This window comes from Aplysia californica, unplaced genomic scaffold (genome assembly GCF_000002075.1).
Source record: "Aplysia californica isolate F4 #8 unplaced genomic scaffold, AplCal3.0 scaffold00134, whole genome shotgun sequence".
NCBI classification, from domain to species: Eukaryota; Metazoa; Mollusca; class Gastropoda; order Aplysiida; family Aplysiidae; genus Aplysia; species Aplysia californica.
Window position 1 is genome coordinate 1,333,501 of NW_004797404.1, and position 1,187 is coordinate 1,334,687.

Consider the following 1,187-nt stretch of genomic DNA (forward strand, 5'->3'; position numbering starts at 1 on the left):
ATACACACACGCGCGCGCACGCGCACATACACACACACACACACACACACACACACACACAAACATAGAGAGAGAGACACACACGCGCACATACACACACACACACACACAAACATAGAGAGAGAGACACACACACACACATACACACAGACACACACACACACACACACACACACACACATCAAAGAGTGAAACAACACAGAAACAGACGGTCTCAGAAGAGTAGCAGTCAGACAGAACCAAAATCTATCAGACAGAACAAGGAATTCTTTTTCCTTCTTTAATTCTTTCTCTTTTTTACTCGCTTTTGTACTAGTCGAAACTTCTTTACGAATAAAAGATGGCAATTTGGAAACTAAGGGGTTCATGTGGCAGTGTGGTTCATAGGAAGGAAGGAAGAAGGAAGGAAAAGGAAAAAAAAATGGCAGAGTTGGTACGAAAAGTACGGTCGCACGCACGCACGCACACACACGCACGCACGCAAACACGCCCAAGCACACACACGCACGCACGCAAACGCGCCCGCGCACACACAATACACACACACACACACACACACACACACACACACACACACACACACACACACATATATATACACAAACAAACGCTCACATACACATCTCCTGTCCGCTCGCCCACTAATATCAACATAACAAGAGATAGTTCATCTCAACTCATCGTTCCCACTTAGAATGACACCAACACACATGTGTCACGACACTTACTATGATCCTTACTTTTATAATTTCATGAATGTCTTTTTTCCCAGCTATGGTACTAAGTGGGGCATTGACGGTTACATTCTGATGAGCAGGAATAAGAACAACCAGTGTGGTATTGCTACCGCGGCGAGCTATCCTACCGGCGTCAATTAATATAATACATTTGTCACGAGAACTAAGTGCCTTAATTATAGTTTGTTAAAAATGCAGTAATATTTGTTAACATTTGGCAATTTTATTTTTGAATAAAAGTATTCTTCAGAGCGAAAGTTCCAATTATCGTTAATTTCTAAACAGTTGTAAAGTTTTCTGTTTGACTAAATTTTTGTTGGGATCATAAAACCTCGATATTAATCAAACGCACTGATTGATTTTCTTCTTAATGACACACTTAATGTCTTCTTGGTTTGAAATAGTTTTGAACTTCGCACAAAGATAACCGAGTTATTACCAATTACATGG

At 40.8% G+C, this 1,187-nt stretch overlaps 1 protein-coding gene across 1 annotated transcript in view; it reads left to right on the forward strand.

Annotated features, from left to right (window-relative positions):
• Positions 1-878, forward strand: part of LOC101846281 (cathepsin L1) — a 25,402-nt gene extending 24,524 nt beyond the window's left edge. Inside the window, exon 7 of the mRNA XM_035969279.1 lies at positions 773-878. Coding sequence (XP_035825172.1) covers positions 773-878 — 106 coding nt within the window. The remainder of the gene's footprint in view (positions 1-772) is intronic.
• Positions 879-1,187: the final 309 nt, after the last annotated feature.